This window comes from Gorilla gorilla, chromosome 11, assembly GCF_029281585.2.
Source record: "Gorilla gorilla gorilla isolate KB3781 chromosome 11, NHGRI_mGorGor1-v2.1_pri, whole genome shotgun sequence".
NCBI lineage: Eukaryota > Metazoa > Chordata > Mammalia > Primates > Hominidae > Gorilla > Gorilla gorilla.
In genome coordinates this window covers 103,284,118-103,298,018 of record NC_073235.2, presented here as the reverse complement: position 1 = coordinate 103,298,018, position 13,901 = coordinate 103,284,118, and the positions used below count along the sequence as shown (strand labels likewise).

Genomic DNA, 13,901 nt, shown 5'->3' with positions numbered 1-13,901 from the left:
TGGGCTGAAAGAATGCAGATGGCATCAATGCTACTTGGACTGCTAATGATGCCACTGTGACTCTTACTTGTTGGCGGCCACAGCACTGACAGCTCCTAGCAGAGCAGGCTTGGTCACTTTCCCTCCAAACGCTCCTCCAGCTCTTTTCATGCGGCAGGCGATTCTATTCCTTGGGACGTTCAGTGCTGCAGCCACATATTCCTGCAAGATATAAGTTCCCAAAGTTATGTAAGTGCAATTTAACAGTTTACTTTCTCATCCTTGTATTTCCCCTCTGCCCAGTAAAAGAAATCTAGTAATTCAACAAATACTTATATTTACAGAATTGTGTAACTGTCATCATAATCTAATTTTAGAACATTTTCAGCATCTGCGGAGAAATTTTGTATCCATTAAGCACTTGCTCCTCATCTTCCCCAAACCCCTAGCACTGGGCAACCATTAATCTACTTTCTGTCTCCATAGATTTGCCCATTACGGACATTTCATGTCAGCGGAATCATACACTATGTGGTCTTTTGTGACTGGCTTCTTTCTCTTAGCATAATATTTTCAAAGTTCATCCATGTTGTAGCACGTGTCAGTACTCCATTCCTTTTTTTTTTTTTTTTAGTTCAGAGTCAATAACTTTATTCGAAGAAGAGTAATACTAAAACTTGTCAATGGCAGAGACAATCAACTTCGTAACAGAAAGTCAGGGAAACTTTATTTTTACTTCTAAATCCAAAGGCTAAATACAGCAGAGTTGTAAAAATGAAATCCCACTTAGTCTGATTCACACAAATACTAATGTTTAATCCTGTTTTCAAAGTCCAAGAATGAAAACTTGTAATTAAACACTGAGCAAGCCACATGTTTAAGTAAAATTTTTAAAAAAGTCTTAAAAAAATATGATACAGGACCTAAGTTTTCAGTGGCATATATAGTATTAACATATGTTCTGAAATCTGGTAGGTTACATCAGTCCTGAATTAATTTTTAATAGTAACAATTTAAGAAACTGATTGAGCTTTATACTTTTTCTGTGCCACCACAGCTTTCTTTCACCTCATTTTTTTAAATGTCAGTCTTCACTTTATGCCATTTTCAGTATTCTTCCAAAAATCTTTGAACAGTAGTCTTCTGTCTGATTTGAGGTCTTATCAGATCGGTTTTAATTGAACTGAGTGTCACATTCAGATTTAATGTCTTCACTGGTCCCATTGACCTCATTCTTAGTATCACTTTCCTTTGATTCAATGTTTGTGTCTTCACTCTGTTTTTCTCGACTACCAGACTTCACGCTACTTTTTATTAATCATCAAATCCTCTTTTTCTCCTTGGATTTTCTATTTTGTTCTTTGTCCCAACTTTTGCTCCTGTGCTTATAAGACTTTCAATTCTGTCTTTTTGATCTTCTTTGATCCTGACTTTGAGATCTATGTTTTCTTTCTGATTGATCATGGCTTCTGCTTCTTCATTGATTTCTACTTCTGCTACACCTTCTTTCTCTGCTTCATGATCTTTTGTGGTCCCGAGACCTGCTGCATCTTCAGTCTGAAGTTTGGCTTGAGTGCTATATTAGTCTGTTCTCACACTGCTAATAAAGACATACCTGAGACTGGGTAATTTATAAAGGAAAAAGGTTTAATTGACTCACAGTTCTACATGGCTAGGAAGGCCTCACAATCACGGTGGAAGGCAAAGGCAAAACAAAGTCATGTCTTACATGGCGGCAGGCAAGAAAACTTGTACAGGGGAACTCCCATTTATAAAACCATCAGATCTTGTGAGACTTATTCACTACCACAGGAACAGTATGGGTAATTATCTCCACCTGGCTCCGCCCTTGACACGTGGAGATTATTACAATTCAATGTGAGATTTGGGTGGGGACACAGCCAAACCATATCAAGTGTCTATTTCATGAACAACTTCTCTTTCTTCTTTCTCTGTCATAAGCCCTTTTTTTCCTCTTTCTTCCTCTTCCCTTCATCTTTTCCTTTCTCCTTCACTTCCTCTCTCAGGTTCTTTTTCTCTTCTCTTTCTTGCTTCTCCTTTTTTAGACGTTCATCACGATCAGGTTCTTGAGTCCTTTTTCTTAACTTTTCTTTTGATTCTTCTACAGTAGTTTTAATTTTGGCATATCCCATGTGTTGTTTTTCCAACAAATGGTCATCTACCCAGGATTGGTCATCTCCTACTATCAAAAAGGCTCCACACACTTCACAGACTTCCATTTTGTGTGTGTGTGTGCAGCAAAACTTTCAATTTTCAAGGTTATGGATCTAGGCAATTCTCTCTCTTCTTTTAATTGTTCAACTAATTTCATCATCCCCTGGGTTTCTACTTCTCCTTCGGACCCTAATTCTTCAATCTTCTGCAGAAGTACATCAATATTGTCTGTTAGAACCTGAACTTTTTCTTCATTTTTGCCTGTTGAGCCAGCCACCCCAGAAGATTGCTGGTTTTGAGACAATGCCAAATGAGCATGGCCTCGTCTGATTCTACATTCTACTTTTGCAAGTAAGCTCTGTAAGTATGGCAAAACAAACAAACAAACAAACAAAAAACAAAAAACAAAACCTCTCTCATAGCCAACTTTCATAAAATGAGAGCTTTTCTCATACTGTTTTTGTAGCTTTTTAGTATGAATTTTTTCACATGGACCAAGATCAGAATGTGTATATGTGAACAATTCTGCAGGGCAAAAACCACAGAGATAATATTTATAAATGTTCTGTGGTCCCACCACGTTGCTGTGCTTCTTGTCCAGGGTGAGGTTTTGGTCCCAGCCCATTAACTCATCCAACAATTGTGTGGCCAAAATCATAGTGCTTCCTTTGTGCGGTTTCTCCCACCAGCCCAGGCACCCAGCAACAAAAACGCTGGCGACACTGTCACCAACCTCCTCAGCCTGCTCTCAGGTCAAAAAGCCTCCTTTACACAGGAGCCAACAAGACAAAATCTCCATTCTTTTTTATGGTTAAATAATATTCCACTGCATGGATATACCATATTTTGTTTCTCCATTCATCAGCTGGACATTGGGTTGTTTATACTTTTGTTTATTATGAGTAAGGCTGCTACGAACATTTGTTCATAAGTTTTTTCGTAGACATATATTTTCATTTATCTTGGGTAGATATTTACTTGCAGAATTGCTGAATTATATGTTCAGTCTATGTTTAACATCCTAAGAAACCACCAAACTATTTTTCAAAGTGGCTGTGCCATTTTTCATGCCCATCAGCAATGTTTGAAGGTTCCAGTTTCTCTACATCCTTGTCAACACTTGTTATTGTCTGTCTTTTTGATTATAGACATTCTAGTGGGTGGGAAATGGTATTTCATTGTGGTTTTGATTTGCATTTCCCTAATGACTAATGATGCTGAGCATTTTTTCATGTGCTTATTGTTCATTCACATATCTTCTTTGGAGAAATGTCTACTCAAATCCTTTACTGGGACTGCTTTTGATACTGCCTTAGCTTCTGGGCTATGGCAGGCTGTGGGTATCCAGTGTCCCAGTCACTCTCAAGGAAATGTCTGCTGTTGTGGAGCTGACTGATTGTTACTCAGGAAATGTTAATAATAGGTGGCAATGGTGACTTTGGGACATACATGTTGTTCATTGGAACCCAGAGTCACATACCCCCTACCAAAAGGGACCTCGGGGTGATCTTTATCACCTTCCACAGTTTACAGAAAAGGATGTAGATGCCCACTGACTTCTAGGTGATCACACAATTGCTTAGGGGTGAAGCCTGTATCTCCTCCAGTTACCTGCACACGGGTTGGATACTGTGTTCCAAGATGTAACACCATTTCTTTATCTTCTTCTTTTGGGAGAGCCAGGATAGATGATGTTTCCATGTAAAAATGTTCCTGTCCTTCCACATGGACCTCACCTGTAAAGCACAAAACACAAGGCAATGTTTAGTCATAAGTTCCAACATGGGAGCTCTTGGTGGTGTTTTGCTTATGAAGAGTGAGTTGCTTTAGCTTATGGAGAGCTGGACTGTTTTTTTTTTTTAACAGCAGAAAAAAGTTTTTTTTCATATGCATATGCGAGGGGGTCATGGAAATGAATGGAAAATCCCAAAGAGGTGATTAGGTGGTTAGACCCAGAAGCTTATATACTATTTTAACAAATGACAATACATTTGTGGAGAAGTGAGAAGACAAAGGAAATGGGTTTTGAGCTTCTGGGGGTGGTAAATTGTGGAGAGAGAAATATATAGGGGAAATTAATGGAGGATAAGGGTTATTTTAGTGAGGTTTGTTATGCAGATTTCTCTCAGTGTCATCTCTGGGCTGATAAGAGTCTGGAGTTGTCTCCTGTTCTGCTCATCCTGGTACAAGAGAGGGGTCAAGAAACACCTTCATAAAGGGACATTTATGCCCTACTTTTAGGTCAATAGGAGGAGAGTAGATAACTTTTTTCTGTGTCTGCTGCTTCTTAATTGCCTTCAGCTCAAAATAATCCTTATGTGAAAGTGGCATATTTTAAACCCAAATTTATCTACTTAACAATTAGATAGTGTTGACAATACACTAGGTATTTTTCTAAGGCTTAGCACTTTATAGATAATTAATTCACTTAATCCTTATATCAATCCTATGAGGCATGTGTCATTACCCCCATCTTGCCAGATAGGGAAGCTGAGACATGGATAGGTGAAGTAAGCTGCCCAAGGTGACACAGATAGTAAGTGGCGGAGCTGGGATTCAAACCTAGGCAACCTGACTGACTCATATTGTGAACCATGACACCACACTTCTCCATATTGGACTGCTGTGTGACTCTTAGTCATTCCTGCCAAAATTCCTTTCATGTTTCAAATTTCCTACTTGCGCCAAAATTCTGAACTCTCACAATTTCCGAAATCCCAAACGGCAAAGGTTCCAAATGGTACCCTGTTTCTCTGCTGCCCTCTGGGTGAGAACAATAATTAAAAACATATATACCATGGTGCTTAAGAGCTAGGGCCTTGGGATCAGCCAGTCCTGGTTCTACTGATAACTGAACATGAGACCTCAGCCAATTATCTGCTGAGTTGTTCTGCTTGCATGTTAAATAGTAAGCAGTAAATAGTAGCTTAAAATAAGTTTAATAATAATATTAATCTCCTAGGATTGTTATTAGGATTAAATAATATAATACATGTAAAATGCTTAGCATGGCGTCTGGCACAGTAAGTACTTGACAAGTGTTAGCTGATATTATTATTATTAAATCATCTTTGACCCAAATTTATAGGTTTTATAAAATCTCATTTAATTTTTAAAATAAAGTCTTATGGAGTAATGAATGTTTGGTATAAGTAGTAGTTACTGTCAAACATCTGAACATCTCTCATGAGTTTACTGGTTGTATCCAACTATTCTTACACGGTAGTGCATTGTTTTTATAATTGGGAAGCAGTCTACATTTTTCACTTAAACAGAATGATGTTAGGAAATATGCATTCTAAAGGTCTCTCAGGTTTTAATAAAAGATAAAAGCTTATACCACTTGCCATTCTAGTTACTTAGAAGAATGTAATAGATCCTGCGAAAATTACTCCTTTTTCTTACCAAAGACCAGCAGTGATTCTCTTAGTAAAGACAGCTGTGGTTATCTGGCCACACATTAGCATCACTTGGGGAAGCTTTTAAAAAAATATTAATACCATTTTTCCATATTCCAATATTTTAATTTGACTGGTCTGAGGTGGGATCTAGGTAATGTGTGTGTGTGTGTGTGTCTGTGTTTTGAGATGGAGTTTTGCTGTTGCTACCCAGGCCGGAGTGCAGTGGCATGATCTTGGCTCATTGCAACCTCTGCTTCCTGGGATCAAGTGATTCTCCTGCCTCAGCCCCCCAAGTAGCTGGGATTACTGGTGCTTGATACCAGGCTTGCTAATTTTTGTATTTTTAGTAGAGACCTGGTTTCACCATGTTGGCCAGACTGGTCTTGAACTCCTGACCTCAGGTGATCCGCCCGCCTCAGCCTCCCAAAGTGCTGGAATTACAGGTATGAGCCAATGCGCCCAGCCAATATTGCTATTTTTTAAAATATAAAAAATCTTTTTTATGGCTGTATAATATACCATGGTGTATATGTGCTACATTTTCTCTATCCAGTCTATCACTGATGGGCATTTGGGTTGATTCCATGTCTTTGCTATTGTCAGTAGTGCTGCAATGAACATGCATACGCATGTGTCTTTATAACCGAATGATTTGTATTCCTTTGGGTATATACCCAGTAATGAGATCGCTGGGTCAAATGGCATTTCTGGTTTTAGATCTTTGAGGAATCGCCACACTGTCTTCTACAATGGTAGAACTAATATACATTCCCACCAATGGTGGAAAAGCATTCCTATTTCTCTGCAGCCTTGCTACCATCTGTTGTTTTGAATTTTTAGTAAAAGCCATTCTGACTGGCATGAGATGGTATCTCACTGTGATTTTGATTTGCATTTCTCTAATGATCAGCGATGTTGAGCTTTTTTTCATCTGGTTGTTGGCTGCATAAATGTCTTCTTTTGAGAAGGTTCTGTTTATGTCCTTTGCCCACTTTTTAATGAGGAATGTTCTTTGCATGGTCATGAATGGAGCTGGAAGCCATTATCCTCTGCACACTAACACAGGAACAGAAAACCAAACACTGCATGTTCTCACTCATAAATGGGAGCTGAACAATGAGAACACATGGACACAGGGAGGTGAACAACACACACTGGGGCCTGTTGGGGGGTAGGGGGAGAGAGAGCATCAGGAGAAATAGCTAATGCATGTTGGGCTTAATACTTAGGTGATGGGTTAATAGGGAAAGCAAACTACCATGGAACATGTTTACCTATGTAACAGACCTGCACATCCTGTATGTGTACCCCAGAACTTAAATAAAATTAAAATACACACACATGAACACACACACACAAACCTAGAACTTAAAAAAGAATCTTAGCCAGAACATTAAGTCTAAACAAATCAATGAACAAATAATAGTGTCAAGGTTGGAAAAGATAAATAAAACTGTCATACAACTGTGTATATAGAAAATTCAAGAGAATCTCTAAGTCTGTTAAAATAGTAAATGAATTAAGCAAAATTGCTAGATATAAGATCAATATACAAAAATTAACCGTGTTCTTATATACTAGACACAATAAGCAGAAAGTTAAATAAAAATAAACATAGTCTCACAAAGCATAAAATACTAGGAATAAATATTAAAAAGGAGGTGCAAGATCTCTATAGTGAAAACTAAAAATTACTGAGAGAAGTTAAAGAAAACCTAGATAAAAGGCAATGTCTACCATGCTTATGGATTAGAAGACATAATATTGTTAAGATTTCAATTCTCTCAAATTGATATATTGTTTCAATGCAATCCCAACCAAAATCCCAACAGATTATTTTTGGTGGGATTTATGAACTAATGATAAATTTATCTGAAAATGCAAAGGATCTATAATAGCTAAGGTCATATTGAAGAAGCAGCAGCAAAAGTACCTTAAATTATCAGGTTTTAAGACTCACTATAAAGTTACAGCAAGTCAGACACTGGTATTAGCAAGATAGGTAAATAGACAAATAGAATATGATAGAGAACTCAGAAATAGAACAACACATATGTAGACATCTGGAAAACAGCAAAAGCTGCACTGCAATTCAGTAAGGGAAAGGATAGTCTTCAATAAATGGTGCTGGGTCAATTGAATATCCACATTAAAAAAATGGAATATTGACTCCTATCTCACATCATACAGAAAATTTAACTTGAGGTGAATCATAGACCTAAGTGCAAAAGCTAAAACAATCAAGTTTCTAGGAGAAAACTTAAGAGAATATCTTCATGACCTTTGGACAGGCAAAAATTTCTTCAACGAGCACAAAATCATTAACTATAAATAAAAGACTGATAAATTGATATTCATTAAAATGAAGAAATTGGGCTGGGCGTGGTGGCTCACGCCTGTAATCCCAGCACTTTGGGAGGCTGAGGCAGGCAGATCACCTGAGGTCAGGAGTTTGAGACCAGCTTGGCCAACATGGTGAAACCCCATCTTTACTAAAAATACAAAAATTAGCTGGGTGTAGTGGTGCAAGCCTGTAATCCCAGCTACTAGGGAGGCTGAGGCAGGAGAATTGCTTGAACCTGGGAGATGGAGGTTGCAGCAAGTCGAGACCACTCCATTGCACTCCAGCCTGGGCAACAAGAGTGAAACTTCATCTCAAAAATAAATAAATAAATAAATAAATAAATAAATAAATAAATAAATAAATAAACGGAAGAAATTGTCTTGGCATGGTGGCTCACACTGTAATCCCAGCACTTTGGGAGGCTAAGGACGGGGGATCGTTTGAGCCCAGGAGTTTGAGACCAGCCTAGGCAACATGGAAAAACCCCATCTCTACAAAAAATACAAAGATTAGCTGGGCATGGTGGTGCATGCCTGTAGTCCCAGCTACTTAGGAGGCTGAGGTGGGAGGACTGATTGAGACCAAGAGGTTGAGGCTGCAGTGAGCGGAGAATGTGCCACTGTACTCCAGCCTGGGCAACACAGTAAGACCCTGTCTGAAAAAAAAAAAAAAGAAAAGAAAAGAAATTTTGTTTATAAAAAGGTACCACGAAGAAAGTGCAAAGGCACAGCTGAGGGAAGGTATTTTCAATACCCACAACCAATCAAAAATATATTAAAAACCTCCTATAAATAAATTAATTATATCATTAATTGTATTTAAATTAATTATATATAATTATAATGCCATAATTATATTATTAATTATAATTAATTATTACTTTTAATTTAAGAAATTAAAAAACAGGCAAAATACTTAACAGGCATTTCATCAAAGAGAATATAAAAATGACCAATGCACATATGAAAAAGCTCAACATCATTAGTCATCAAAGAAATCCAGTTACAACCACAATGAGATATCAACCCACACCCATCAGATCAGATAAAACTAAAAAGGCTGATGATAACAGCGGAACAATGGAACTCTTTTGATTGCTAACAGGAGTATAATTGATATGTTTTATTTTTTTTAATGCTTGAAATTAACTACCAAGGCTAAACATCAAAATATGCTATTATTGGCCGGGTGCCGTGGCTCACGCCTGTAATCACAGCACTTTGGGAGGCTGAGGCGGGCGGATCACAAGGTCAGGAGATCGAGACCATCCTGGCAACATGGTGAAACCCCATCTCTACTAAAAATACAAAAAATTAGCCAGGTGGGGTGGCGGGCGCCTGTAGTCCCAGCTACTCAGGAGGCTGAGGCAGGAGAATGGTGTGAACCCGGGAAGCGGAGCTTGCAGTGAGCTGAGATCATGCCACTGCACTCCAGCCTGGGCGACAGGGTGAGACTCTGTCTCAAAAAAAATAAAATAAAAATAAAAAAATGCTGTTATTCAGCAATTTCATTCCTGGGTACATTCCATTAGAAATAAGTGCTATGTTCACCAAAATGTAAGCATAATAGTGTTTATAGAAATTTTATTCATAATGGCCCCAAATTAAAAACAACTCCAATGTTCTCAATGGTAGAATGAATGAATAAATTGTGAAATATTTGCATAATAGAATACTACCAATGAAAAAAAACTGATCTATGCAACAACATAGATGAATCTTTCATACATAATGTTAAATAAAAGCAGAAGGCATGAAAGAGGTTATAAGATTCCATTTATGTAAAGTTCAAATGAGGTAAAACTAATTTACAGTGATAAATATTAGAATAATACCTTGGGGGGTTACTAAGAGAGGACACATGGAAGCATGCTGGGGGTGCAGAAATTTTCTATGTCTTTTTACAATTTTTTATTTTTATTTTTTGAGACAGAGTCTCATTCTGTCATCCAGGCTGGAGTACAGTGGTGCAATCTTGGCTCACTGTAACCTCCACCTCCCAGGTTCAAGTGATTCCCATGCCTCAGCCTCCCTAGTAGCTGGGACTACAGGCATGTGCCACCACACCTGGCTAATTTTTGTATTTTTATTAGAGACGAGGTTTCACCATGTTGGCCAGGCTGGTCTCAAACTCCTGACCTCAAGTGATCTGCCTGCCTTGGCCTCCCAAAGTGCTGGGATTACACTACGCCCAGCCACGTTCTATGTCCTGATGTGGGTAGTATTTACACATGTTTATACATATACAAAAATTCACCAAGCTGTAAATTTCCTCTGCATTTTAAATTACTGTGTAAAAATCACACTTGAATGAGAAATACTGCCTTATAGTTTTGGTAGTTTTCAATCCAGATAATTGAAATTAGAGCCTTCAGCTTCAGAAGCTTCCCTTTTCTCACTAAGATTACTTACCTTTGATGATTTGGTCAACATATTTAAAGGCTTGCTCTACATTTCCTTGCTCGATTTTTTTCTCATCAAAAAGAAATGAATTGTGCTCTAGGGCTTGCTGCAGTGGAAAAACAAATGAAAACAACAGCAAAAGATTTTTTTTTTGCATTCGAGTAAACTATTTGTTTCCCATCAAAATTCCATGCTCCGTGTTCCTACTGTATCAGATCTTCATCACACTGAGAAAATCAGAGGCAGGGCTGCATGAAGAGTCAGCAGAAGGTGGATTCAAATGGATTATAGGCATTGGTGGCTCATTTTGTACAGTGCTCTGGGGAAGGGCTGAGGCGGACACAAGGGTATATAAACATGCTTCCCACCTCTCCATTGCTGAGTGATGATCTGAGGCAGTTTGGCAGTCAGGTATTGACTCTGGGGCTAGGGGGTTACTCAAGAGTAAAGAGAGGTCAAGAAGGAGGAGGCTGATGGGGCCCGGAATGCTCAGGAATGGCCTTGAATGGGTGACTCGAATTGGATCCTGAATCATTTGAAGTCAAAGGCATATCATACAACAATAGTTTGATGTTGAAACCAAGCTGAGGGGCCAAAATGAGCACAAGGCCAGACTGGCCAGGATACAGGTTTTCTATCAAGAGACAGTGGAAGATGGGTTTTGAAAGGTGGAATGTGGCTGGACTATTAAAGACCTTGATTTGATACTAAAGGGTTTGGACCTTATTTAAGGGCACAGTGTTAAATAGGAAAAGTGACCTAATGAACTTAGTGACTTAGGAAAGTTAGTATGTTAGGTAGATAGGCTGAAATGGAAGAAAAGAGCCGCTTTTAGTGGTTTTTGTAGTAAATCTGAAAAGAAGATGGTGAGGACTAGGCTGGACGGTGGAGTGAAAGTGAGGATGAAAAGAAAGGGGCAGCCTTAGGGGGACATTTAAAGGATAACTAGAAAAAACTTGAACTTGGCAACTGTTGGGAAGAACAGGGGAGAATTTAAGTGGATGCTCAAGACTGAATCTACTTGGTGGTGGTGGGGGAGGGGTGGTGTCCATATTGCTTATGCATCCATCTATCCGTCGATTCCTCCATCCCTCTATCATCCAACATATGTTTATTGAGCATCTACTATGGGTTTAGAGCTTTGCTAGGCACTGGGGATATAAAGTACAAGACCACACGACATGTCCTTGCCCTCATTAATGACAACTAAAACAAAAATGATAGGTAACGATTATTGAATGCATTCCCTGTCCCAGGTGCTATTCTAAGCATTTTACTTGGATTCTCTCATTTAAACGTACCATGACCTTTTGGTGTAGGTACTTTTAGAGTTACCATTTTACAGATGGAAAAGCTGAGGTAGGAGGAGTTTAAAGCTTTTGCTGCTATTAAGAGACTACTAGTGGCACAGTCACATGACGAATCCTAGTAGTCTGTCTCCAGAGCCTGTCTGTGCTTAAGCAGTAAGTGGGCAGGGAGACAGAGGACCCAATAGTTAAAGTAAGTGTTACATTTTTTCCGATTTCCACAGTGCTCTAGATTTTCCCACTGACTACTTTTGTATATGAGGTTATAAGGACATTTTTCGGGTGTCGCTTATCTGCATTCTTAGCCCATGCCTTGGCAAGAGGCCACAGGAGAAGTGGGCACAGAATGCTTCATTTCCACGAGTCCCTGTAGAAGCAGTGGTGGGAAGGAGGAGTCTAAGCAGGAAAGGGCTCAGTTTCTGTCTTTAGGAGCAAATTGCTGGAGCCTTCACTCTAAAACTACAGGTAACACTGAACAAAGTATAGATGGAGCCCAACTTATACTATTTTATGAGTCCATAGGTTGAACTGTGCCGCAAGTCCACCACTCAAGTCATTCTAGAAGACACAAAGCGGTCTGACTACCTCTATTGTGATAATCCTTGGCTCTATGTCTTCATAAGCGATCTTCACTTTTTTAGCTGCCTCTCTCGCATGAGCATAGGTATCAGCGGCCACAGTGCGGATGATCTGACCCACGCAAATTACCTGCAGAAAAGCCACATGTTGTAATTAGCGAAAACACAGACTCATTAAAAAGAAATTACTGTTTCCACATTCCTACATTTACCTGTTGGGTTTTTGTGACCAAAAGCAAGATTATTTTCTACCTATGAGAATAAATTTACAACAGCAGTTTGAGTGGGACTTAGGGGGCACAAATTTGAATGTAGAAATTAATTATCTGGCTTTAATGATCTCCCTTCTGGTTGTCCTTGGCCACATTACTCACCATTCCCACAGCAAACACAGTGATCCAATTAACCTAACATTCTGCTTGTTCTTTCAATGTCCTATGATCTGTGTTGCTTCTATGACTCTCATAACTTTTGAGAAGTATTCTTTGAGGACTTCTGGCTTTCATCAGAATCTCAAAAGGGTCCACAATTCAAGAGAGAAGTTGAGAATCACTGAGGTGGAGTCATTGGTTTCCAACAAGTCTTTGTGATGTGAACATGGATCCATGGATGGCTATAGTCATAACTAAAAATCATTTTGGCATCTCCAGCAAGGTATTTGAATAATAAGCCACACATAAATCACCCACCTCATTCTGTGCATAGAAAACCTCTCCTTGATAGTTATTATCTCCTGGAACATCCTCTGCTGTTATCACATCAACAACACCTGAAAGTACCAGGGCTTCTGAAATATCAATTGATCTAGGAGAGAAAATTTGAAGGTAGATATTAAAGTTGCAGGGGCAAGTTCCCAGTGATTCCTCAAACACAGGGAAAAACTATAATGGACGTCATGTCTAAATTGTGGAGCAATATTCTATGTTGAAAAATGTCAGTATTTAGCAGATGTTCTAACTCTTTCATAACCTTGGATTCGTTCATAACTATGCTTTAAAAATGACTGATTCTCAACCAGAAAAATAAATGTATATTCTTTTTTTTTTTTTTTGGTGAGACAGGGTCTCACTCTGTTGCCCAGTCTGGAGTGCAGTGACGTGATCAAAACTCACTGCAGCCTTGGTCTCCTGGACTCAGGTAATTCTCCCACTGAAGCCTCCTCAGTAGTTGGGACTACAGGCACCTGCCACCATGCCTGGCTAATTTTTTGTAGAGATGGAGTTTCACTACGTTGCCTATGCTGGTCTCGAACTACTGAGCTCCAGCAATCTGCCTGCCTCGGCCTGGGATTACAAGTGTGAGCCACCACGCTGGAAATTAATATTCTTATTTGAATTAAATATATAATAGGCTCTTGATTTGAATGTGAAACTATGAATGTGTTTCAGTAACATTAGGAATCTCTTTTACTTCCTTACATGATCTTTGCATGAGCTCTGGTGCTGGTGATTGGAGCCAGGAAGAGTTCTTGGTCGATGCAGGGCATGTCATCAACATATATAGCTTCCCCTGTGGTGTGTTTAATGGCCGACTGGTGCATGACTGGGTGTCCAACTGGATCTTGTGGGGGTTGGTAGGGATCCACACACTGTTAATGGACAAAGTAAGTTATTTTGCCCAGAGGAATTCTCATGCTCTGAAAATTAGGTCTGATATATCTGGCTTACTCACGTGTTAGGGAAAAAATCAAAAAACAAAAAAATTATAGGCAGTTG

General features: G+C 39.0%; 1 protein-coding gene and 1 pseudogene across 1 annotated transcript in view; both read right to left on the bottom strand.

Annotated features, from left to right (window-relative positions):
• Positions 1-13,901, bottom strand: part of LOC115933782 (aldehyde oxidase 4-like) — a 72,266-nt gene that overhangs the window by 20,159 nt on the left and 38,206 nt on the right. The window contains 6 exon segments of the mRNA XM_031008849.2: positions 68-201; positions 3,766-3,890; positions 10,311-10,407; positions 12,194-12,316; positions 12,876-12,990; positions 13,605-13,774. Coding sequence (XP_030864709.2) covers positions 68-201; positions 3,766-3,890; positions 10,311-10,407; positions 12,194-12,316; positions 12,876-12,990; positions 13,605-13,774 — 764 coding nt within the window.
• Positions 1,128-2,812, bottom strand: LOC109025143 (luc7-like protein 3; annotated as a pseudogene).